Genomic DNA, 23,967 nt, shown 5'->3' with positions numbered 1-23,967 from the left:
ATCATCAGAACTTATCACTGACCCATAGTGACAACTGAGAAAAGAGATTAAATAACCACAGAACCTGAGTTATCCCTACCACTGATTTTTTCATGTCCCAGCTGAGACATACAGAGGGCGCAGTGTGGCTAAAATTATACAGCTGTTGCCTATGCTTTGGCTAAATGTATAGCTTTGTGTTCCAGGGATAGCAATTTAACAGATTACACAATAAACACATTCAGTGTTAAGACTATTTTTAATCCTATATTTTAATTAAATCAATTAGCCAAACCACAAAAAAATAGAGCTGTTCAAAAAAAAGAGGGGGGAAATCATGAAAAAAGGAAATCTTTTCTTGTTTTTTATTTGAAATTTAAAAAAAAAAATTAAATTGACTGGCTCTAGATTTCATAAAAATAAACATAAGAATAACTGAAAGTTTTATCTACAGTTTTCTTGATTATTTTTTCAAATTATGACATTTCATCATAAATTTCAAAATTCAAATCATTTCAACCAGCTCAAATAAAAACAGTAAAGTTCTGGAATGGGTATCTCTCAATGACTCTTGCTGAAACTGTTCTACTTTGTGTAAAATGCTTGAATAATCACTGTGAGAAACAATGAGACAGAGAATTACTCTATAGCACTGGTGGGCAACCTGCGGCCCGCAGGCCAGATACGGCCCATGAGGGTAAGCTGGTTGCAGGCTGCGAGACATGCTGCTGACATTGACCATCCACAGGCCTGGCCCGCCACAGCTCCCATTGCCTGGGAACGGCGAACCCCGGCCACTGGGAGCTGCGGGGGGCTGTGCCTGCAGATGGTCAATGTCAGCAAAATGTCACAATCAGCTTACCCTGATGGGTCGCATGTGGCCTGCGGGCCACAGGTTGCCCACCACTGCTCTATAGCCATGTGGTTAGGGCACTCACCTGGATTGGGGGCAGAACTGGATTTCAGTCCCTGCTCCAATTAATATTTAACTATTTGTAAAAAACGGAACAGTTTTGGCAAGAGAGATTGATGGGGACGCACCCTACAGTCTGGTGGTGAGGGTACTCTCCTGGGAGAAAGGATTCAACTCCCTGCTCCACAGTACGAATTCAAACATGGATCTCCCAAATTAGTTCGCTAACCACTAGGGTACTGAGTAGAAGCAGGGATGTCGTTACCTCTTCCTTTGTTTTCTTTCTCAAGCCCTTAATTTTCTTTCCTCTTGTTAAAACAAAACACTGAGTTTCAGGCTGAATGACACAGCTGGTTCAACCTGAAACTTTTTTCTTTTGAGTCACCAGAAATTCTGAAAAAATCAGTTTCAGTTAGACCAGAACCAAGATTTTTCTTCCTATTTTTTTCAGCTGTTAGCCAACTTTTTTTTTAAAAAAAAAACCCTCTTCACATAGCTCTCCCCATGCTCCCATTATCTTCTATAGCCCCAGCACCCTGGTCAGACTGCATCTCCTGCAATGCACCATTTTCTCCCCTCTAGCAACACATCCTGGGAGCTGCTGGACCTGGTTCATCGCAGGAGGCGTAGTCCAGGAGGAGGCATAGTCCTGCTACATAGAAGAAAATGGGGACATTTCTCCTTTGACCCAAATATTTCTGTTTTCAGTCATTTGGTTTTCTAATGAAAAAAAAAAAAAATTTCTGCGGAAAGCAGAAACTCTGAAAAGAATTTAATTTAATTAAAAACAGAAATTCCACCAAATAAAAATAAGAGTTTTGGGGGAGGAATTTTGATGCTCTCTAGAGATAATTCACATAATGTGCAATCTATTAGAAAACAACAAGTGAAAGCAGACAGACTATAAAGTCTAGAGCTGGGAAAGGGATTTAAGGTTCAGATCAACTACAGCCCTCGTATAAGTTCTCTGGCTTTAGGGCATATGATGGTTCTTAACTTTAAATCATTTACTGGGGTTTAATTAAAGAGGTTTGTCATCATTTTCAAGGGCAATTCCTCAATGTCATCAGTAAGTTAAGACCCTATAGTGTTAGAAATGGCTTTTCTAACAGATCAGGAGAAATCTAGAGAACTAGCTCAACAGGTTCATAATAAGAGAAGTTTAAAAAGGCATTTTGTAATTCTTCAAGGCTTTATCTTGTCTATAACTGAGAGCTACAGTCCTCCCAAGACTGGTTAGCATTCTAGTAGTATTACAAGCTGCAACTGAAACAGAATGAATGATCTGATTAAGGAGATATTACTTGTTCAGTTGATTAACAATTTCCTGTCTCTCTCTCTCTACATTATCATTCCAATAATCAGATTCTTATTTGTGACCATGGGTCTAGGATCTAGAGAAAAGGAGATGGACCACCGAAAACATTATAGGTTGGTATCAGCTCAGTAGTTTTGACACTGCACTCCTAACTGCACCTCTTGGGTGCTGGAAGCCTTTGGTCTTTGGCAGGCCTCCCAACAGGCCTATTGCTTATGGGTGCTGTTCAGTTTATAGTATAGTATAGTTTAGTATTCATGCAAACATACACAGTTGTCTGCTTGCTTTAGACACTGTCCTATAAACCCATGTTCCAGAATAGGACCCTCTAGAAAAGAGCACTCCTTTCTTTCTGTTTGAGGGAGTTAAGCCAAACTCACAATATTGAAATATCATTATAAAACCAAATCCTGAGGCACCTTTTGTCCACAAGACAGCTTGAAACCCGTGGGTCTCCTGTGAATGGGGGACAAAGAGGTCCTACAGGGGATGATTCCACACTCCACCCTAGCATGGCTTGTTGGTGCATGTGTATAGCGTAAATCCAGATGGTGGGGCCACAGAGCAGCAGTCCACATGCAGCAGCAGTTGGACCAGGTGACATGGTGCAGCTTCATGGGTAGACTGGCTTCAGGACAACAATTCTGTTTTTCGGCAACTTCCATGGTTTCAAATTTTGATTTCCTTTGGTACTGGAACAAAACCAAATTCTTTTGAATGTTTTTGCGAAAATGGAATTGTGCCAAAATGTCTGCTTTCCAACCAAAACTTGAAGTTCAGGGAGGTTCATGCCAGGCTGGGTAAGGCATGGACCTGGAAGGCCTAGGTGCAAGTCCTTGCTCTTCCTGATTCATCCCAGATCACTTTGAAGCAAGCAGAGCAAGGACTTGAATCTAGCTCTTTCCCATCCCAAGCCAGTGGCCCTAACCACGAGGCTATAACCTCAGAGTTGCTGTCGCTGCAATTTCACTGAAAATGTTCTGACCAGCTCTATCCATGAGTGACCCATGCCCTAGTTCTGAGGATAAGCATCCTTTCCTACTTTCCCCACTTTTCTACTGTTTTCTTTTTACACAGGCTTTGGCTGCAGGCTCAGGATAGGATCCTTAGTGTATGTCCGGTAGTTCACATTTGGCTTGTTACACTATGTTGAGGCTGTTCTTCTGTTTTTAAAAAGCAACAAGAGATACCAAGGAACCTTTGTACACTGTTATAATGTTACTGCTAGTAAAACATTACTAATTAAAATTTCCTGGTCAAACATCTCTTTAATCTTCTGCTGATGCTCAGACAGGGTCCCCCAAGGTCACTCAGATGTCGTCATATTTTGTAGTATTTTGTCTACCACCACGTTGAACAGCAGGAAGAAACATACTTTTAGTGCTAACTGTTTTTATACAACCAATTATTTTAAAACAAAAAAGATTTTGAGGTGTTGGTCCAGGGCTCTGAGCACAGGCCTGGGCACAAGATCTTATTGTTCCAGCTGTTAATGTTGACCCTGTCTGTGGTCATGTTCAATTCATTGAGGCTAGCACTTTTAAAAAAAATCTTCTAATGTTATCACTCAACCAGTGTTAGCAAATGGTGGGAGTGTCACTGTACGGTGGCTGCAGGTGTTTCTACAATTGTCCTCTAATCATGCTCGGAGGAAGTCTAGCCGTCATGGTGGTAAAAATGTTAGCACGTAGTCACCAGTGTTCCTACTGCTGCTCCTTTGGCCTGAGTGGTTAGCCAATATTCAGGACCTCACCTGGCTGTTTCCATTAGGAGGAGAATTGATAAGAGTCGGATATTTCTTTAGGGCAAGCCTGTTTATTTACAAATGAATTCACACAAAGTGCTGTTTCCCTGACACAGTAGGAAAAATCAGGAGGCAGTTTCCTTGTTCAGAAATCCAAACTTGATTTCCAGCCAGTCCTGTGCCCAAGAAGCTCCACCTCTTCTCCCTCTCAGAACACATTGTCTGCTTCTCTCATGGTCTCTCTCTCTCTCTCTCTCTCCGACACACACCTGAAACTATCAGTCCCAGGGATCCCTTTTGGCCCACACAGTCCTGCCTCTGCCCTGGGCTTGCATGCAGTCTAGTGCCTTGGACTGTGGCTTCTATTGTTTCAGCTAATACTAAGAAAATGGCATTTAATTGCTTCCTCATTTCACCTGAATGAAAGACAGCTGGCATGCTCAACTTGTGAGGTTTGTGATAGCTCACAGACCAAAGATGTTTTCAGGCAGCCACTAATAACCTCCAGCATAACACCACTATTCCTACAGCCAGTGGAGCTGAGCCAGTGATACTACAATGCCAGGAGATTTTTTTTAAATGTCATTGTGCACAAAGCTTTAGAGTTTCTGCCTCAGTTTCCTCTCCTGGACAACTGGGATAACAGCCTGATGTACTTCATGTGGGTGCTATGACTTAAGTTTTGGAAAGACCTTGAAGATGAAAAGTCTATGCAAGTGCTAAATATTTATTCTTTTGTTTACCATGGACTCTTAAGCCCTGTTTATATATATATAATAATGGTTTGAATTTTGAAGGTGAGCACCTGCATTTCCTGTTGTCATCAATAGTAGCTGGAAGTGCATAGCACCAGTGAAAATCCGGCTATAAATCTTCAGAAAAAAGAAATGGCAAATGCTTATTCAAATAATTCTGCCACTGATCTATACACAATGTGGGATATGAAATTTCTTACCAGAGTTACACATAAATCCATATTTACTGAGGGAAGTATATCTAAAACATGTGTAAGTTGCATTTATGGAAGGTTGTGCATTTTTAGAAAACAGCTTTTTAAAAAATGTAGATTTCTTTCAATTATGTTTTAATATAATATGTACCAGTGTGTCACTGTAGAGCTTCTTCATTTCATCACATCTTTTTGACAATTGGGAAAGGTGTCCTTCATGCTTCTGAATTAGACCCTGTAATAAATTGTTTTAAAAACCCCACAATGTTGAGTAGATACAAGGAGACAGTATGAAAGCAATACTCAACAGCAATCAGATGATTCATTGATAACAAAAAGGAAAACGCAGGTCAAATTTTCAATGTGCCACCAAGACTGTGAGATATGCAAAATATAAGCATACCCCAAATCTTCTGCATTTCCATATAAATATCAGATTAACAAAGACAATGAGAGAGTTTCTGAATTTGAGAGATCTCAGAATTTTGTCCACTGAGATGACTTAAATCTATTAAAAATAATTAAAGTAAAAAATGCAAGTTAAATATTGCAGGGTCCTGATTTTCAGGGGATTTGCTGCTTGAGCTTTATTAGCCACTATGCATGTGCACCTGCAGGCACTGTTGCTGCATTCTAACACTTGTGCATATGGGATTTAGTGCATCAAAACATGCATGGCTTAAGTTGCACGTACTTATATCCAAGTTACCTGCTGCAAATAAGGCTACAGAAATCTAAATTTTGAAACTGGGGGTGTTTCTTAATAGCTGTTCTCTTCTAATTAGTCTTATCAAACAATGTGTATTATTACAATAGCTTAGTATTCATCAATGGCTAAAAGATGACACTTCAATCTGCCCAGTCTAAGGGATAGCACGTGGTTGCGTTGCTTCCGGAGAAGCCAGGAGGAAGACAGTGATGTGGGAAATCAGTCTCTCTGCCAGTCTCCCTGCTGTTTGGAGACAGAGTATTCCTGGGGTAGTGTACTCCCTACTGTGCCAACACAGACCTGACACCATGTGCACTGTGGGGGAGGAGGGGGGCTCTACCACCACACCCTACCCACCTGCATGGGGAAGGGACGTAGCCGCTCTGTAGAGCCTGCTCCCCTCCCCGTGCTGCTACCTATAATGCGAGTAGTAAAGCTGGTTGAAAAAATGTTGACTGAATTTTTTCAGGTGAAAAATGCCTTCTCATCAAAACCAAAATGTTTTGGGAAGGTTTCTCGGGCCCAGGATGGAATTTCTAGTCAGAAAAGAGAGCCCTCTGTGAGCATAATCAATAGTCAGGGAGTTACCAAACTCACCAGCAATATGGGAGACCCAGATTCAAATTCCTGCCCTGCTGGATTAGGAGTAGGATCTTGAATCTGGGTTTCACACATCCCAGGTGAGTGTCCCAGGCACCAACGTGTCAGCTATTCTGGGACAGCTCACATTGCCCTTCCTTCTCTCATGATAGGACAAGAAGCAATGGGCTTAAATTGCAGCAAGGAAGGTTTAGGTTGGACATTAGGAAAAACTTCCTAACTGTCAGGGTAGCTAAGCACTGAAATAAATTCCTTAGGGAAGTTGTGGGATCTCCATCTTTGGAGATTTTTAAGAGCAGGTTAGACAAACACCTGTCAGGGATGGTCTAGCTAATACTTAGTCCTGCCATGAGTGCAGGGGACTGGACTAGAGACTCTTGAGGTCCCTTCCAACCCTATGATTCTATGGTTTTTTTGCAAAAAATTTCACAAGGCCTCATTTTTATTCTGCATCAGAATAAAACCAGATTCTGAAATCTCAAGAATTTTTGTGGAACAGAAACGTTGGTTTCCAGCCAGCCCTAGTAAGTAGCCATCACAGAGACATAACCATCGGTTTGTACCCTATTACACCATGCGTCAGGTGGAAAGCCAGGTTATATTGAGCCCTAACCAAGTAGAATATATTATTCATCAGCTATCTCCAGCCTAAATAAAGTTCTGGTAAATGTTACCTTTAGTTCCTTGTAGAACTGTGACTCTTGGGTTGTTGCCTTGATAGTCTTGGACTTGATAAACTTTCTGTACTGAATAACATTTTCCAATTCTTTCTTTAACACTAGCCACAAAACAGAGAGGAAGTGAAACATTTCAAGAACTTCAGTAACAGTAACACTCATTAAGTTGTGTAAAGGCCTGCCTATGCCTCACAGAAAATCATACAAACTTGAACCTCCAGCTCCATAGCACTGGCTGCTACCATTTGAGCTATAGGACCAACTGCAGTAGATGGCAGCAAGAGAAGGTTATTATCCCAGAGGTGGGGTAGACCACTAGAACCAGGTGCTGAGTTCCAGAGGCTGACTGGGAGTGCAGTCCAGCCCTCTTTCTCCTCTACCCCAGAAGTTGGGGGAGCTCCTGCCTTATGTGGTGTCCCCAGGAGGTAGGACTGGCCCCTGGGACCACATGCTGGGGATGGGATTGGTTGAACGGGAAGTTTGACCCATCTCTCTTTCTCCTCCCTCCACCTTGGGAATTGGCAGAGCTACATTTGGTGCCCCCAGAGGGAAGGGGAATGCATCATGTGATTGGTCCAGGTTGATGGGTGAACCCAGTCCAATTCGCTTTGCCCCATCCCCCAACACTACAGATAATCTGGCAGCTCCTAGTAGGTGCAAGTACACAGTGTCTGTTGTTGCAGATTTGGCCATGGCAGCATGTGCCTGGCCTTAAAATGGCCAGTGATTTGGGCAGGCTGCCAAAATGCTCCCAAGGAACACAAGTGACAGAAGGGAAATAGTGATTTTTAATAGTTAATAGCTCAGCAAAAGCTGAGTGCAATTTCATGGGACATGCTAAAAAAGCACTTCAGTAGCCCAGGGGTGTACGTCCGATCAAAGGCCTGCTGCAAACAGGAGCAGGAGAGCTTCTCTGATAAAAGCTCACAATTGTCCTTTATAAAAATGGCAATCTGAATATAGGAGTCACTACCAGCTCCCCTCATAGTTAGTGCTTTTGTCATTTTGCCTAGCATAGAAGATAGACTTCTTGGTCAACAGTTCCATTTATCATCCCTAGCACACTTTTTTAAAGGTAGATAAAATGTTTGTAAGCCTCTTGCTTCTGATAAAATTGAAATACATTTGTATTTGTTTTTTATGCCTTTGTTGCTCTGCAAGGGCCAAATCCAAAGCCCATTCACTTCAATGGTCCTCACACCAATGAATTCAATCACCCTTTACATCTAGCCCCAAATTCCTTCAAAACCCTCCCAATTGCTATCTTATACTTGACCTCCCAGTTTTGCTCCTTTATACTGGCTTCACTAGAGGTGCATTTCCACTTACTGAACATACTGGTTTAGCTCAAATGGCTTCTTGAATTTCATTACTTAACTATATTGAGTTTTGCCTTGCTTTTCTGCATGCCTCCTAGAAGTAATTTTGATAGAGCACCTGTATCACTTAACATCTGAATTTAAGGCAAACTTAATGGATTTTGCTATTATCAGACAGTATATTTTGATAGATCATTTCTAAACCATATGGACACAACAAATATTTCTCTTTAAAATTCCACATGATAACATGACGGTTATATATAGCCATGGCAACCTCTTACCTCAATATTTTGAACTTTTGCCTCTCTTTACAAACTACAAAATAAGTGCAATGAAAACCTGTTTCGAGTGACTGCACAATGTATGAAAGTCTTTCTGTGAATTTAAAAAACATATTTACATACCATCAACTTCAGCACGGAGACCTTTAATGGAAGCTGGAAAGGAACAGAATGGGAGATTGGAGGGAGGGAAACAAATGTTAATAAAAATTATGCACATAATGTGAAGATGGGGACTTTTGCAAAAGGGTTTTTTTATCCTCTTACCACCAGGAACAGCTTCAAATTCTGTCAACTCCTGAGAAAATTTAGCCAAATCAGGCTCATGTAAGAAGATCTGTTCCACAAGGGCATGAAGCAAGGTGATCTTCCTCTCCTTACCCCGCAGCAGCGATAACTACAAATAGAATACAGCAATAAATTGACAGTCTAGGTTATTAGACATTTTTTAAAAATTGGAAAAGCAGGGATGTTGATAGCTCCTAGGTAAATTTGACAGGAATAGAAAACACAATGGAATTAAACCTTTCTCTTTTCAATCTGCCATCCCACATACATTTCTGGTTAAAATTAACTTTGCATTTTCTCAGGTCCTTTCTTGTTCCTTTGTAATGTCTCATTTTTCTTTTTGAAAACTTAATGTATCTTAATTGACTGCAATTGATTCTGCATCTCCAAATATGCTCCTATCCCGGTTCCCATTTAAAAGCACTATGTGGTGTTCATGTAGACAGTAAGGTTCCTTAGTAGAATCTGGGGAGATGCTTTGTGCAGAAAATGATTTTGAACATATTTTTCATTATAATAGATGTGGCATTACAGTACTTATAAAAAAAATAAACTGTCTCAGAACTGTCATTCGCATTATAAATTACACACTCGCATACTAAAGTCTCCTGTGGGAAAAGAAATCTGAATAATTAAAAAAACTCTCTTCTATTTACAGACCAAGCAAAATCTGATAATATTCTTAAAAGGTTCAAAGCATCTTATAGAATATGCATTCAAATCCTAGTTCTGGGATCAGATCAGATTCTGTTATTGCTGAGTGGCGTGAGGAAGGGGATGCATGGACGGGAACTGTGCTCAGTGGCAACATTTACTGCTGGCAAATCTTAATGAGGCAGGGAAAGATGTGATGGAAAAGTCAGTTAAGAGATTGTTTAAGAACTAAGGGCCTAATTATGGTTGGGGGGAAGGGATAGCTCAGTGGTTTGAGCATTGGCCTTCTAAACCCAGGGTTGTGAGTTCAGTCCTTGAGGGGGCCATTTAGGGATCTGGGGCAAAAATTGGGGATTGGTCCTGCTTTGTGCAGGGGGTTGGACTAGATGACCTCCTGAGGTCCCTTCCAACCCTGATATTCTATGAACCTGTTTACTCTATGTTCCCGCAGCAAGTGCATAGGATTGATATGGCTGTATAGGGTTAATGTGCCTGGTGGAGCCAGTTGGGCACTCAGATGGTCAGCAGCTTTGAATAGCCCAGAAGGGATATATCAGGATGGAGAGATACCAGCTTGAGCCTGGTGAGCTGTGCTGGGGGACTGAATCCTTTGCCTTTGAAAAGATGTAGCAGGTACCACTAGTGAGCATGGTGCTTTCCCAAGCAGCTCTGGGACTTTTCTATCTACTTCTGGACTCTGCAGGCGTAATGCTTCCAGTCACCAGTGCTCTTCCCCCACTCGCATGCCCCGCCCCCCTCAACCCTACACACAGCTCTGCCACACCTGGCAGCTTTCCCACAGCCCTTAGTTTAAAAAACCCTCCAGAACCTTTTTAATGTTACATGCCAGCAGTCTGGTGTGTTTTGGTTTAGGTGGAGCCCATCTTTCCTGCATAGGTTCTTTCTTTCCCAAAAGGTTCAAGGTTCCCCAGTTCTTGATGGACCTAAAACCCTCCTCCCTGCACCATTGTCTCATCCACACACTGAGACCCTGCAGTTCGTTCTCTCTCTTCCTGGCTCCGCATGTGGGCAATTTCAGAGAATGCAACCATGGAGGCTGCGAAACAGGAGTGCTGCAGCTGCAGAGGTTCACACTCAGGGGGTGGAAAGGCCGCATAGCCTACCCTGTGCAGGAAGAGTCAGATCCTTGGATCTGGCACACTGAAGGGGTTCCTCCTAGAGACTGTCACAAAACTGGGGGCATAGCACTGATCCTGTGGATCTGTGACAGGCTGTCTGACTGGGGGTGGGGACACTCTATTGTGTCCCTGAAAGTCTCTTCTACATACCTGTCTGTCTCCCTTAGCTACTCCAGTGCAGCCACTCTGGCCTCAAGAGCCCATACGGTCTCTCTGAGGGCCATGAGCAACTTGTACCGTATGCTCACCTATGCCACCAGCCCATGAGGAAGGTAATTGTACATGCTGAATTCAGGGCAATAAACTGGATAGCCCCACTCTGCTGCTGGGCTGCATTATTTTTACTCTTGCAGGTTTTTGTGCTGGGGAGAGTTATTGGCCTAAGTTTAGAGTATGTTTGTTAGATGTATGGGGAGGGGGGAGTACCCCCCCCCCTTTTCTCCTTCCTGTGATTCTTTTCTGGGAAGCTTTTCTGGCACCCGTCTAGAACTTATGTTATAGTCCGTTAGCCTCCTCCCCTGCTGCTGAGCACTCAGCAGCCAAACTTTCCTTACCTTGTTAGCTCACTCTGTCTTACTCTGTCTTATTATGCACTCTCACTCTGTCATAGGGCTCCCCCTGCTCAAGAACTGGACCTGGAAGGAGTGCCTCTTGCACTAGCTTTCTAAACTTCCTGGTTCAGAAACTCTTCTGGTCAGTTAAGAGCTGGCTTGTTAAATCACTGCTCTCTCTGAGTTGGCTCTGCCCCATGTCAAGAGATCCTAAAGGGGTTATGGATCAAGGGACAGCAGGCTACAGCCTTGTTAGTAAGCTCTCAGAGGTTAATGACAATTAGTTAACCCATTTTTAAACCCAAATGTGCTTGCACAGGGCTAAAGGAAAATCACGTTTAACATTATGTTAGTTAATATGTGCTGTAACACAGTGTTTTCAATGCTAGGAAAAAGTGTTAATTCACTTTGGTCAAAGAAGACAATCGAAATCCTTTGGCCATCTCTCTTCCAGCCTTTTCATTTAAGTAGTTCCCAATGGCTAAGATGTACTCCAACACAGCAACAAATTTCTGGCTGGCTTGCAGCTCTTTGCACGCTTGGATCTTCTGGTTTATTAGCTGAAACACAAAAGCCTGACTTCAGTTCAACTGGAAGGTGTGAGTAAAATGAGGTCTTTACCTCTCTCTCTTTGTTAGGTCTAACTGTTCTTAGCTGAAGTACACAAGCAATATTTTAGCTGTTGTAGGCCTGTCTTTACATTAATTTCTTTTGGAGGACAGGCCAGAGCTTCTCATGAATCCCTTATTAAAATTCTCCCATCAAGATAAAAGGAATGTTGGCACGATTTCCCTGCTTCTGATGAGGACATGCCCTTCCTGAATCCTGCCAAATTATCCATGCCATAAAAATGCCATGAAGAACACATATTTTGCTACTGGAATACACCAGATTGCCCCATCAGGGGAAATGGATAGCCTAGAGCCCAGCAGGATGACTCTATCCTTCACCCCACTCCTGCCCATTTCTAAGTATAGCAGCTGAGCACCGTGCTATCTTATCAAAATACTCCATACATTTTTTCCAGGAACAAACCTAATCATTTCCAGCAAATTTAATATCACTGTTTGCCCACTGATGCTGCCTTCTTTCTATGGTTAGGGAAAAGAGATTTTTTTAAAAAATAGGAAAAACAAGTGAATAAATTCTCCAGTGCCTCACACTTCTTGTGTACAAGATACAAAGTATACAAAGTTTGTAGGAAGGGGGAAAACTGTACATCAGAGTCAGGCACTGTAGTAAAGTATATTGATAATACAATACTCTTATGTATAAATTCTACACATTACATATATATGTTATTCAGCCCAAGTAATAAGACACCTAGGGAACTAATATACTGTGCAGTGAGTAATAAATCACCATTTTATTATAACTTCAAAGCAATCATTAAGCCACATTCTGCAAATATTCAGTTATTTGGTTTCAGTGTGGGAGGGCAGGAGTGTAACACTGAGCTAGACAGGGTCAGAAATGTGTGTCTCACCAGTGTTCTCGCTCTAGTCTTGTTCTGAATTGTGCTCAATGTTACTATGGTTTTAATTAGACCTAGGGTTGTCAACCCTCCAGGACTGTCCTGGAGTCTCCAGGAATTAAAGATTATGTCATGTGATGGAACCTCCAGTAATACGGGCAACCAAAATTGACAACCCTACTTAGAGTTGACAGGGGACAGCAATTCCATTTTGTGGCAACTTTCATTTGTTTTCACTGCAATGCAGAATGAAAACAAAATCTTTTCAACATTTTTGCAAAAAACAAGTTTGTGAAAATGTTCATTTTCAGCTCACAGTGTGTGCCCAGCCTGGTGGTTAGGGCTCAGGCCCGGGAGAGGGAAGATGCAAATTCCAGTATCTGCTGTGCCTGATTCAGTGTAGGGTTTTTTTCCTCAGCTTACTCTGAACCAGAAAAAAGCAGGGACTTGAACTTGCGTAACCCATCTCTTTGGCCAGTACTCTAACTAGGCCAGGGGTTCTCAAACGTCATTGCACCACAACCCCCTTCTGACAACAAAAATTACTACACAACCCAGGGAGGGGGACCGAAGCCCGAGCCCACCCGAGCCCTGCCGCCCTGGGGCGGGGGAAGGCAAAGCCACAGCCCCCTGGGCAGGAAGGCCAAAGCCAAAGCCCGAGCCCCGGCGCCCTGAGCTGAAGCCCTTGGGCTTTGGCCCTGAGTGGTGGGGCTCGGGCTTTGGCTTCAGCCCTGGCGGTAGGGCTCAACTTTCAGCTTCAGCCCAGGCCCCAGCAAGTCTAACACCAGCCCTGATGACCCCATTAAAACAGGGTCGCGACCCACTTTGGGTTCCCAACCCACAGTTTGAGAATCACTGAACTAGGCTATAGAGTCAGCGAGTACCTAGCTCTGAGTGTGTGTGTCTCTCTCTCATCAAAACCAATGCATCTCTGTGAAACATTTTGACTTCATGAAGTTGTTCCAACCAGCTCTAGTTTTAATGTCATTCCTCCAACTATAGGGGCAAGAGGCCTTGGAACTCAGGAAGGGATTTAAATTAACAGGGGAGCACTTCTCCTGTTGGCTGACCAATGGGAGATGGAGAACCTGAGGAGGTGTGCGAGGAGGGGTCCAATCCAGCCTTCACAGGCATATACTCTACTCTGGGCTGTCCTTCCCACTGCCAGTCCAATCAACAGCAGGGTGAGTCAGAGGAGTTAACATTTAAAAAAAAATGCTACAGTGTTTTACCATAGCAGCTCCCCAAACACAGCAATGTCACTAATATATGCTGTTCTAGTTTGGGCTTTTTTGGGGGGGTGGGGGGGACTATTATTGTAGACTACTGTGGCTTTTTAAAAAAAACAAAATAAAGGATTCACCCATCTAGTGCCTTAAAAACGTATTCCAGGCAACATCCACAAAATGTCAGATGCGCTGATTGGTTTAAACTGTGTCTCATGTCATTCCTAAGGTCCTGCATTCTGCAGGTGGCATTGTGTTAATAAATGACCTCAAGTTTTGGCTTATCCAAGGGTATTTTAAACACACCAGCAGGTAGTACATATTGTATTTCAAATCTAGACCATCTCTAATTTAGTTTCATACTAGTTTTGACTCCCTTGGTTATAAAAGCCATGAGCCATATAGATCAAAACACTTTTGCACATTGCTTTTGAATAATGCAGTGAAATGACATCTTATACATCAGGCTGCCTGCATTATTACAATATGAGCTGTCAACATTATGGCTGGTGAACTGTTTCCCATTGAAAAGCTCACCTCACATACACTGACTTTTAAAATTTGCATCAAAGACATCTGGTGCTTTAATATGTAACTGGTGGATTTGAGTTAAACACAAACCATAAGCAAGTCATGTCACTTACAGGCTCCAGATCACCCATGCACCCAGGAAGTTCTCGTATCGTAAGCAAGAGATCCAATCTTTGGCCTAAATGAGGAATTTTACACATCTGCATAGGACAGGATAGAATCTGAATCAGTTGTGAAATAATCATCCAGCAAATATTGTATTAATCAAACATGTACTTTTAATAATGGGTTTGTCAATTCAGACCTAGACACAGATTTTTATAGCACTATTCTCATGTATTAATTTTACACTACCCCTTAAAATTTAGTCATACAATTGCACACATAAGGTGCATGTGCAAATTAACCACACAGATACACATGCATTTGGGGGCAGATGTCATTAAAAACAATGACACCGACCTCTTGGGAATAAGAATGAGCTCTTTCTACACACAATTCTGTGTCTAAAGTTTCTGGAAATCTGGCCCAAAACAATCCAATCCCTTCTTATTTTCAGTGGGAGCAGGGAGGATCATAAGATGTGCTTAACTTTTCTCCATATGCTCTCCCTCCTGAGTGCCTCTCTATATCCTGACTCTGGCTGGGATTAGAAATATAAATGCCAAAATATCATAGGAAGGGCAGTTTCTTGAAGTGTTTTAACCCATGCTGGAAAAGGGAATCCCAGAAATCTCACGTGACATGTTTTTAATCACTGCTACATTTGCTTACCTCTAGCATAAACTGATCAACCACATGCAGCTCTGAAGGAGATCCTTTGAAGGACTGATACATTTCTAAATCTTTTGGAGTTGGCAGATATCTGAGAAATAATGAATGAAAATAAGAAGTTTTCTTTCCGAGAAAAATATTGTATGTATGTATACAGTTTGTCCATTCCATATATTGTACCTTTGGTATTTTGTATTATATTCTAGTTGTTCTCTTTCAGATTATTTAGTAAGCATACTTCCCAGGAGTTCAGTCCAACTGCAGGGGAACCTAACATTAAGTGGCCACATACATATCTGGTGATCATAGTAATCAGTTAAACACATACATGTGGCCTGGGAAATAATAATGACATGCAGTACTTAAGCAGCGGCTTTTCATTTGTAGATCCAGCAAGAATCTTAGAATCATAGAATATCAGGGTTGGAAGGGACCTCAGGAGGACATGTAGTCCAATCCCCTGCTCAAAGCAGGACCAATCCCCAACTAAATCATCCCAGCCAGGACTTTGTCAAGCCTGACCTTAAAAACTTCTAAGGAAGGAGATTCCACCACCGCCCTAGGTAACGCATTCCAGTGTTTCACCACCCTCCTAATGAAAAAGTTTTTCCTAATATCTAACCTAAACCTCCCCCACTGCAACTTGAGACCATTACTCCTTGTTCTGTCATCTGCTACCACTGAGAACAGTCTAGATCCATCCTCTTTGGAACCCCCTTTCAGGTAGTTGAAAGCAGCTATAAAATCCCCCCTCATTCTTCTCTTCTGCAGACTAAACAATCCCAGTTCCCTCAGCCTCTCCTCATAAGTCATGTGTTCCAGTCCCCTAATCATTTTTATTGCCCTCCGCTGGACTCTTTCCAATTTTTCCACATCCTTCTTGTAGTGTGGGGCCCAAAACTGGACACAGTACTCCAGATGAGACCTCACCAATGTCGAATAGAGGGGAATGATCATGTCCCTCAATCTGCTGGCAATGCCCCTACATATACATCCCAAAATGCCATTGGCCTTCTTGGCAACAAGGGCGCACTGTTGACTCATATCCAGCTTCTCGTCCACTGTAACCGCTAGGTCCTTTTCTGCAGAACTGCTGCTGAGCCATTTGGTCCCTAGTCTGTAGCGGTGCATGGGATTCTTCCGTCCTAAGTGCAGGACTCTGCACTTGTCCTTGTTGAACCTCATCAGATTTCTTTTGGCCCAATCCTCTAATTTGTCTAGGTCCCTCTGTATCCTATCCCTACCCTCCAGTATATCTACCTCTCCTCCCAGTTTAGTGTCATCTGCAAACTTGCTGAGGGTGCAATCCACACCATCCTCCAGATCATTTATGAAGATATTGAACAAAACCGGCCAGAGGACCGACCCTTGGGGCACTCCACTTGATACCAGCTGCCAACTAGACATGGAGCCATTGATCACTACCCGTTGAGCCCGACAATCTAGCCAACTTTCTATCCACTGTATAGTCCATTCATCCAGCCCATACTTCTTTAACTTGCTGGCAAGAATACTATGAGAGACCGTGGCAAAAGCTTTGCTAAAGTCAAGGAACAACACGTCCACTGCTTTCCCCTCATCCACAGAGCCAGTTATCTCATCATAGAAGGCAATTAGATTAATCAGCAATGGAGAGGAGGGCGATATCTCGACAGTTGCCACAGACAGCCCTGTCTCCCTTTTTGAAAATGGTGACGATATTAGCATTACATAAGTCAGCAGGGATTTCTTCGGTGTGCCAGATTTTGACGAGCAGCAAGTGAAGCTTGTTAGTCAGTGTTTCTCCCCCCACTTTCAGTACTTCAGCTGGTATGCCATCAGGACCTGCTGCTTTATTGTTCTTCATTTGTTTAATTGCTTTGCAGACCTCCTCAGGTGTTGGTAGGTTGGCAAGAGTTTCCCAGATTGGGTGCTGAGGGATATTTTTGGTTTTCAGCCAAAAGTACTGAGTTTTAGGTTTTCTGATTTAAAAAATCCAAAAAATTGAAAGAAAGATGATACTTTCTATGAAAATGTTTGTTTACTTGAAAATCTGATTTTTCCCCAAAACATTTTTCCAATGGAAACTTTATACATTAGTCTAATATGTACATAGAAAATTGAAAGTTCAAAGCACCAAACAATGAAAGCCAGGAGTGGGAAAGTAAAGATTTACCCTAACTTTTCATAGATTCAGCCACACAGCTCCTCCAATGGGATTTATATGATTAAACCCTCATTCAGCCAGCTCCCCTAATGCAATTGGTTACAATGAATTTACTTCATATTTACTCCAAAATAAAAGCAGAATTTTGCCCACTAGTCATGACCTTAATATTTTAATGTTGCATTTAGCTGTAAAATGTTGTGCATTTTCCTTTGGATTTCCCATTGATGTTTTTATACTGTAACAGGTTCATTTTACACAGAGGAGGAATGCTTCAGAAAAAGTTTCCTGACTCATTGTAAATGTGTACAGTGTTTAGGCTCCTAGAACATACATCAGTTTTCCTAAATAATTGGGGCCAAGTTTTCAAAAGTTCCCATTTCAGCACCCAGATGTACTGGGCAGATTCTTAGAAATGATCATTTTCCTGCAGCTTCTGTTGTTCTGACTCCAGTGTTCTGAAGAGAAACTGCTAGGTACCAAACACTTTTGAAAATCTGCCCACTTCATTTAGGTGTCTAAACGGGAACTGAAGGACACTGAGCTGTTTTGAAAATCGGGCTCTTGATTCTGAAATGTATATGAAATCTGTTTCATATAAGGAGAAAAAAGCTCTCGAACTCTTGCTGAAATTTTTAACTACATTAGACTCTGACAATACATTAGCACAGAACAGAATACCTGCCCTCATATAGAATCTAACACTACACACAGCTGCATCTGTTAATGCTTCTCTCAACATCATCATTATATAAAACAGCACTTTGAAATTTTGAAAAAAATCCTTTTCTATTTTATATCATTGCTTAATGAGCTAGTACCCCAGCTGGTGTAAATCAGTATATCACCAATAACTTCAATGGAGCTGAACTGATTTAAATCAGCTGAAGACATTGGTGTAAATATAGAGTGGTGTTTTGAGGTCTGAACGCGGGGTATATGTTTGGGGAGGATATGAGTTTGCACATACAGGGTAGGTCTAGGGTAAGGGCATTGTTTAATATCCAGGGTCATAAGGATTGTTTAATATCTGAGTTATTCCTGTAAAAAATTGCTCCCTGAACTCCCTCCTTTAACTTCAGTGAGAGTTCCCGTAACTAGTGTTTCTCTCCTAAGAGAAAGTTTACATAGTTGCCACCTGCAAGTAAGGTTGAACTTGTCCTGTGCACTCTGCCAAATTATGTTATCAGTGGCATTTGTTCACTATTAGCTCCACCCACCTGTTTGCTTATAGACTGCCACAGATTAACAAAGTATTTTAGGAGAGTTAATTCTTGGCCAGCATGTACTTAAGTCAAGATAGTTAGGAACTAGAGAATAAAGTCACTTTTTGTAACCAAGGCTTCGGAGTCAGATCCTATGCTGGTGTAAATCAGCATAGCACCATTAACTTCCACAGAGCCAGGCTAGTTTTCACCAACTGAGAATCTGGCCCACAGACTGCATAAACTAGTAACTTAGTTGCACCCAGGTACCAGGAAATCTTTCACCAGAATATCAATGTCTTTAAAAACATTAATATGACTTTGTTTGTGCCTATGATAGGGGAATTATTGAATTGTCTAAATCCTCTTCTATTGCATGCAGGTTTTTGTACAAACTTCCCCCGCACAGTACATGCAATACCACTTATCTTCCAGTTCTGGTCATCTTCTAAGCACAAATATAATTCCAGGCATTTATAAGTGGTGTGTGATGTGGACAAATGCCCGGTGGAGAGTAGAGTCAGGGTTCCAAAATCACTTTTCAAAGGGCAGATTTAAACCTACCCTCTAAAGCAGAAGGAGCAGTGTTTTAATAATTTTTTTAACACCTGCATCCTTCACCTCCCCAACAATATCTTGATCAAATAAGTTGAAGATGTTCTTGACTGGGGAAGAAAAGCAGCTGCCTGACAATTTTTACATGAGTATTTTAAATTTATGGCAAAGGTACCAAACCCCTGGAATAGGCACATAGACATCTGTATGTATTATGGGGAAGATTTTCAAAGGCAAAAAAGGCAGTTAGACATCCAGGCTCACAAACTATTTAAAGGGATACTACCCAATTCCTATACACTGCAGGTGGTTATGTCCTACTTGTGCCTTTGAAAATCTGTCCCTATGGATATAAATAAGCACAAATTTTAAAAAGTTACAGAAACTTCATATTCAGTGTTGGATCAAAAAATCTCTACCCCTAATAAATACTGTGTATGATGTCCATAACATCCGTCTGTCCAAAAAAAGCTTTTATAAGACCCGCCCACCTTGCCCCTCTCCAAACCGGTATTCAAAAGGGAAACAGGATTCTCTTTATTTGTCTTTTTCTCAAACAAATAACTGATGGCATAACAAGCTAACACTGTATTGGATTGTAGTGGATTTTCCCCATAAAGATAATGCTGTCATGGGCATGGGAAATCCCACTGACCCAATGCATTCTCATTTCACTCACTTTGCACTACACATAACCACTAGACCTAAAATCATGTCTGACTTGCTGTCACTTCCCAAACTCCTGCTTTCCTGAAGCTTGCACTAGCTATAGCAGGTGGCTGCTGGTTTCTTTGGGGAACAATGGATAGCAGACTATGACATTTATACATGCTCCTCTAATTTTCAATGCAGCAGTCAGGGTACATCAGATGCCTGGGTAAACACTTTCCCTGAATTTTCCTTTATTTGCAAAAAATGAATCTGGTAATAGATATCATAAAGAATTGAATCCAAAAGGTTACCTTCTTAGGGCTGTAATCTGCTCATCTGTAAGTCCGCCACCATCTTCATGTAGAATGTATAATTTTTCTTTCAGCTGGTTTGGTTTTATATGAAAACTTTTCAGAAAAATGTCTAGAGGGAGAATGATTCTTTGATTACTTGGAGATAAATGTACAAGGGAGGGAAAACACGGGAACATTTCACACTCACTTCCCTGATAAAATTAGATTTCACTTAGCAGCCACTAAAAGTTTAGGTGATAACCCCTGTCTTTATATTCTCTTCAAGTACAAACAGTTGTAGAGCATCAAAAATCCAGATTATTTTTTGTTAGAATGCAGTCGTTGCATTAGACAGAACTATCAAGATACTGTCAGCTGAAGGCACACAAGTGCTTACTATTAAAATATTCCTAAAAAGAAAAGGAGGACTTGTGGCACCTTAGAGACTAACAAATTTATTTGAGTATAAGCTTTCGTGAGCTACAGCTCACATTCCTGTTGAACTCAGCCTAGTAGTCAGAGTACACTTTCATTTGTTTGGAATAAAAAACAGCATACAATTACACACTGATCTTTATTTTATTTCTTCTGGTGCTTTGAATATCAAAGACATTAAATCTTCCATTTATTTTTGTTTTTTTTTAAGCTCAGGAAAGGTACCAATTGACAGCCCTGGAGACTAGTCATCTGTTTATCCACAAAATAAAGGCAGCAGCAATGCAAGCTTCCCTTACACTGCACTTCAACCCTCCCCGGAAGGGCTACCCCTAAGGGTATGTCTACACTGCAAAAAGTATGTTCTTAAGTCAGGTTAGCTGCAAATAGCATTGAATACAATGGCAACTCAGCTTTGCAGCTAAAGTTCAAGCCCAGCCTTTACTATAGGCTTTAACTCAAGCTGGTAACCTGAGTTGTCATGTCTTCACTGCTATTTTAACTTGGGTTAGCTAACTTGAGTTAAGAACACACCTTTTTAGCAATGTAGGCATACTCTAAAGGGACATGGTTTCCTGGAGTTCCATCCTCTGAGTATGGTTGTTTTGGGGGGTTTTATAATGAGCTAGAGACAGCCTGGCTCATATTAGAAGCTACAAAAGGGAAATGGGAATAATCAGACAGGCTTATTTGCCTGTTCCCAATGATGGGTAAAGATCCTGCATTCTAAGCCAACTACCTGAAAAAAATGACTGCCAACCTCTCTGTGAATATCAAAGTTCAGCCCCTAAAGGCACAGCCCATAATACCACAACCTGTTTGGTATTGTGTTCTCAGCCTTCAGTATCATCAACACAGAGCAAAGGGGAAAATATATATAGAAACAGAAGGAAAAGTGAGAAGCTTAAACATGCTTCTAAATGTTGCTATGGACTTTGGCTCAGGTTCTCTGCTGGACTGGAGTTCAACAGAAGAAGGGGGCTGTCAGGAACCACACTTATGGGTCACTGATTCTCTGCCTCATCCCAACCCAGGTTACAGTAGCTTTGGGGGGTTGCACCAGCTGGAAATGGACCCCAAGGGACCGTCTGCCAATTGGGAAGAGATGGAGTATAGCATGTTCAATCTGTGCCTCCTCCCACATCCTGTTCTGCCCACTGCATTGGTGTCATGGAAGCCTACAAAGGATGAATCAGGATTAGAATATATTCCTGCTCCAACTCTCTCTTAAGTAATACTGTTGGTGTGAGACCTGAAATACAAATGGATCAGAACTGTGACATTTTATACACATGCTTGGCTCAGAGTGAATCTGTGGAGACAGGAGAGCAGATGGGAAGAAGAGATGAAATTCTATGCACTGAATGATTTAGTCAACAAATTTAGCCTCTTTCTGATCACAAACTGTCTTCAGACAGTTCATGATTTTCTTGAATGTATTCAGACTTTGAAATTAGTCACTGACTAACTTTTGGCCTGCAAACAGGTGAAATTTTTCAACTCAAACATTTTTTTCTGGTGAAAAATGCACATTCATCAACACCATAATATTTTGTAGATTGTGTTGATTTCACCAAATTGTTTTGGTCAAAAAAATTTTTTTTTAAAATTCTAAAAAAAGTTAAACATTTTTGTTTTGACATTTTCACAATAAAACATTTCAGTTCAAAATGACTTTGTTTAGAAATTTCTTTTAACTTTAAAATGTTTAAAACCAAAAAATTCTCAAAATTGAAACAATGATTTTTTCAGTTGCTAACAAACCAAGAAAAAATCCATTATTTGTCTAACTTTAGTCAGGAGCAGTCCAATGCAAGTATTTAACAGCTAAAATTCAAGCTGCTGTACGTTGGTTAGTCACACAGGTCAATGGGCTTGCTTCAGTTTCTAGAACTCTTAGAATCAGGTTGCTAGTGCAAATATTTGTGGTCTGAGTTCAGAATTGGCTTTCCACTAATATTCTCTAAATAAAGGTGCATAAAATTTATCGTGTCCTTAAACATTGGTGACATTGAACTTATTTTCTAGAATAATCATGGAAATCTGACACAAAAGGGATGTACACAAAGGTGAATTGAATTGAGTTGTTTATTCAAGGGAATGGCCACTATTTTTTTTTAGGTTTTCCCCTAACTTTCATAGTATCTGAGCCGAAATCTCCACTCTACTTCTCCTTCCCTAACTCTAAGTCACGTTCAGTAACTTTTACAGTTCCTTCAAAATTAAATGTGTTACCAACAGCTCCTTGGAATAATATTTTGCTCTCCTTACAGAGCTTTCCATTTATAGATCTCAAAGCATTTCCAAAGTCAGTTACGGATTTTCCCCATTTTGCACATGGGAAAATTGAGGCTCAGAAAGGTGAAGTGGCAAGCCCAAGGTCACACAGCAGAGTCTGGTTTTCCAACTCCTACACCAGTAATTTATCCATTAGATTAGACCACACACTTTCCCCTTAGCATAAATTTTTCATTGAGGCCCTAGACCAGTGGTTCTCAACCTTTCCAGACTACGGTACCCCTTTCAGCAGTCTTATTTGTCTTGTGTACCCCAAGTTTCACCTCACTTAAAAATTTGGGCTTTGGCTTCAGCCCCATGCAGCAGGGCTCAGGCTTCAGCTTTCTGCCCTAGGCTCCAGAGAGTATAACACTGGCCCTGGTGACCCCATTAAAAAATGAACTTGCCCTCAGTTTGAGAACTGCTGATATAGTACATAGAAGGGATAAGCAAATCATTGTCTACATGAAATTGTAGTTTGTATCGAGTTTGCTAGTGCTTTTTATGTAGCCTGTTGTAAAACCAGGCAAATATTTAGATGAGTTGATGTACCCCCTGGAAGACCTCTGTGTACCCCCAGGGGTATATGTACACCTCATTGAGAACCATTGCCCTAGATGTCCACTTTCCTGGTTGACTGACGGTACTGCTCTTGTCTCTGTCGCACTGACACATGTAAGCGGGTTCTAGAGCAGTTTATTTCTTGTACAAGAAACCATGAAATAGCTAAAAATAAATTAAATAAAAATTTAAGCTATATTGGGCTATAATTCTAGCTATATTTTAAGCTATATTGTGTGCTTTCTTATTCTTTTTTCTCTTCCAATTCCTTTCCAACTCTCTTTGCTTTGAAAAACATGCAAATTTTTAAGAAATTATAACCTAATGACTTTTTGAGACTCATCTTGTTATTCATTAATTTATTTAAGAACTGTGGTTGCCAGAACTTACTATGAGATTAATCTAACTTTCTTTTTAGAATTAATTTAACTTTTGATCAAAGTTTGATCAGCTTGTAAGAGAAATCAAAATAGTCTCTGAAAAACAATTATTCTTGATCCTTTTACAACTACCACTCCTCATTAGAGTAATTGAAAGAGTTTCCCATCATCTTACTAGTAAAGTCAAGTTAACCCATTGATCTGTTTCATTAGCTGTGAGAGTTCATTCCAGTTTAGGTCTTCTGCAGAGCCAATGAGTAGTACCCCAGATACAAGGAGGAAGACTCCAATTGATGATCTGTCGTTCAGACTGGTAACTTACATTAGTAGTTTGA

At 41.2% G+C, this 23,967-nt stretch overlaps 1 protein-coding gene across 1 annotated transcript in view; it reads right to left on the bottom strand.

Moving 5' to 3' along the window:
• The window catches only part of LOC125622470 (formin-F), a 62,110-nt gene that overhangs the window by 1,278 nt on the left and 36,865 nt on the right, over positions 1 to 23,967 (bottom strand). The window contains exons 9-16 of the mRNA XM_075118753.1: positions 19,998 to 20,109; positions 15,130 to 15,220; positions 14,469 to 14,555; positions 11,532 to 11,684; positions 8,760 to 8,889; positions 8,616 to 8,648; positions 6,887 to 6,990; positions 5,055 to 5,138 (exon numbers count right to left, since the gene is read on the bottom strand). Coding sequence (XP_074974854.1) covers positions 5,055 to 5,138; positions 6,887 to 6,990; positions 8,616 to 8,648; positions 8,760 to 8,889; positions 11,532 to 11,684; positions 14,469 to 14,555; positions 15,130 to 15,220; positions 19,998 to 20,109 — 794 coding nt within the window. The remainder of the gene's footprint in view (positions 1 to 5,054; positions 5,139 to 6,886; positions 6,991 to 8,615; positions 8,649 to 8,759; positions 8,890 to 11,531; positions 11,685 to 14,468; positions 14,556 to 15,129; positions 15,221 to 19,997; positions 20,110 to 23,967) is intronic.

Source organism: Caretta caretta, chromosome 13, assembly GCF_965140235.1.
Source record: "Caretta caretta isolate rCarCar2 chromosome 13, rCarCar1.hap1, whole genome shotgun sequence".
Classification (NCBI taxonomy): Eukaryota; Metazoa; Chordata; order Testudines; family Cheloniidae; genus Caretta; species Caretta caretta.
The sequence above is the reverse complement of the archived record's forward strand: the minus strand, read 5'-3'. Positions and strand labels throughout refer to the sequence as shown.